The sequence below is a fragment of the Silene latifolia genome, chromosome X, assembly GCF_048544455.1.
Source record: "Silene latifolia isolate original U9 population chromosome X, ASM4854445v1, whole genome shotgun sequence".
NCBI lineage: Eukaryota > Viridiplantae > Streptophyta > Magnoliopsida > Caryophyllales > Caryophyllaceae > Silene > Silene latifolia.
The window spans coordinates 179,891,166-179,893,678 of record NC_133537.1 but is presented as its reverse complement, the minus strand read 5'-3'; the positions used below and the strand labels follow the sequence as shown (position 1 = coordinate 179,893,678).

The following is a 2,513-nucleotide window of genomic DNA, read 5'->3' as shown; positions in this document are numbered from 1 at the left end:
CGATTATTCAACTGCCGAATTAGAAGTTACCTTTCGAGATAATTTGTAATGCAAGCAACTATGCCGTTGGCGCGATTCTTGGTCAACGGGTTGGGAAATCTTTACATGCAATATACTATATAAGCAAGACCCTTGATGCCTCACAAGTTAACTATAATACCACGGAAAAGGAACTTCTTGCTATAGTTTATGCTTTGGACAAGTTCCGCTCTTACCTACTTGGATCAAAGGTGATATTGTTCTCGGACCACCGTGCTCTTAGACATCTCTTCGTGACGAAAGAATCGAAGCCGCGCTTTTTGAGGTGGATATTATTGCTTCGAGAATTTGACTTAGAGATAAGAGACAATAAAGGAGCCGAGAACGTAGTTGCGGATCACTTGTCAAGGATTCGGTTTGACAACAATGATGAAGATACACCAATCAATGATTCATTTCCCAATCATGTTTTAATGGCCACCACACATGGCTCGAACAAACACAAAACCATGGTTTGCCGATTTTGCGAACTACATTGTGGGAAGAGTTCTTCCTCCAAACTTGAACTACAATCAACGAAAGAGATTCTTATTTGAAGTGAAGATGTATTTTTGGGATGATCCTAATCTCTACAAAGCATGTAGTGATGGCTTTACCAGAAGTCTGTGCCACAATGGGAAGTTCAAGATGTTTTGGAAGGTTGCCACTCATCCCCATATGGAGGACACCATGGAGCTAGAAGGACGGTTGCTAAAATCCTACAAATGGGCTTCTATCGGCCCACCATGTTTAAAGATGCTAGAGAGTTTATCCTTCAAGGTGATCCTTGCCAAAGAACCGGGAACATATCTTGGAGGAATGAGATGCCACAACGAGGAATTTTGGAGGTTGAAATATTTGATGTTTGGGGCATTGATTACCAAGGTCCCTTTGTATCGTCCCAAGGCAACAAGTACATTCTAGTTGTCGTTGATTACGTGTCAAAGTGGGTAGAAGCAATTGCTATTCCAACCGACGATGCAAAGACGGTGGCCAAGCTCCTAAGAAAAGTGGTCTTCCCAAGGTTTGAAGTTCCTAGCGCAATTATTAGTGATGGTGGAACACATTTTCATGAGAAGAAACTTGCATATCTCTTGACAAAGTATGGTGTTTAACATATAACTGGCTTGGGATACCATCCACAAACAAGCGGTCAAGTTGAAGTTTCCAATAGAGAGATAAAGCAAATTCTTAAGAAGGTTGTTAACAAGACTCGTAAGGATTGGATCATGAAACTTGATGACACTCTTTAGGTTTATAGGACGGCTTATAAGACTCCCATAGGAGCTTCACCTCACAAGCTAGTCTATGGAAAGGCTTGTCACTTGCCACTTGAATTGGAATACAAAGCCTTTTGGGCAGTCATAGCTCTTAATCTTGATCTCAAGCTAAGTGGAGAGAAGAGGATCTTGCAAATTGAAGAATTGAAGGAGTTTCGACTTCACTCATATGAGAATGCAAAGATCTACAAAGAACGCACCAAATTGCTTCATGACAAGAGAATCAAGCAAAAGGCCCTGCACAAGGGAGATAAAGTCCTTCTATTCAAATCCCGATATCGGCTCTTCTCCGGAAAGTTGAATTCACGATGGACGGGTCCCTTTGTGACCACAAATGTTAGAAAGTATGGAGATTTTAAGCTATTGTCGGAAGATGGAAATCGGTTCAAAGTCAATGGTCGACGTATCAAGCCTTATTATGAAGGAGCTTTTGTAGGAGAAGTTTAGGCCATCCGCCTTGAGCATCTCCCACCATGATGAAGCATTAAAATGGAGGAGAGTTTGGTGGATTCCACCCTAAACCACCACTTTTAAATATACTAACTTACTTACTTACACTTAACTTCATTGCATTGCATTTTAATTCCTTGTTTTAAGTACAATTTTTGACATGAGATTAAGTGAGGAACGTTTGGTGGAGTCCACCCTAAGCCACCACTTGTAAATATACTAAATTACTTGCACTTAACTTCATTGCATTGCATTTTAATTCCTTGTTTTAAGTACAATTTTTGACATGAGAGTAAGTGAGGGAGGGTTACTACTCAAGTTTGATGTGTGAAGGATTTGAAACTCAAGTGTGGGGAAGCTTTTGCCTAGGCTAAGAGAGAGCCTATGTCACTCAATGAAGGAAGAAGAAACTATAGAAGAGCTAAAAGGAGGATCCCCACGAGTTGGTCTCGACTCATTGGAGCTGGAGCCAAGAGAGATTGAAAGTTTTTATGCTGAAACGAAAATCGGGCGTCCTAGCATCAGGACGGGCGTCCCGAATGCTCAAGACGGGCGTATCACCCCTAGGGATGCACTTCCCTATCTGCTTGTCAAGAAGAATTTTTATCCTGATACGAAATTCGGGAGTCCCAAGCCACAGGGCGGGCGTCCCAGTGCTCGAGACGGGCTGACTGACTTCAGGTCGCGCGTCCCTCCCTGCGTATACAAAAATTTTCTGAAGCAGGAAACGCCCGACTCCCTCAATGAACCGCGCGTCTCCCTCCC

General features: G+C 42.5%; 1 protein-coding gene across 1 annotated transcript; it reads left to right on the top strand.

The window, feature by feature from the left end:
• Nucleotides 1–465: 465 nt before the first annotated feature.
• LOC141618809 (uncharacterized) lies at nt 466–1,133 on the top strand. Its single transcript, XM_074435882.1, has 2 exons — nt 466–798; nt 966–1,133. The coding sequence occupies exons 1-2, from the start codon at nt 466–468 to the stop codon at nt 1,131–1,133; spliced, it is 501 nt and encodes a 166-aa protein (XP_074291983.1).
• The last annotated feature ends 1,380 nt before the right edge of the window (nt 1,134–2,513 follow it).

Bases quoted from the DNA above. Each gene is read 5' to 3' on its own strand.
- LOC141618809 (XM_074435882.1), top strand. From the start codon at position 466: ATGGCTCGAACAAACACAAAACCATGGTTTGCCGATTTTGCGAACTAC. The intron at 799-965 runs GTGATCCTTGCC...TACGTGTCAAAG, and splicing joins TAGAGAGTTTATCCTTCAAG to TGGGTAGAAGCAATTGCTAT.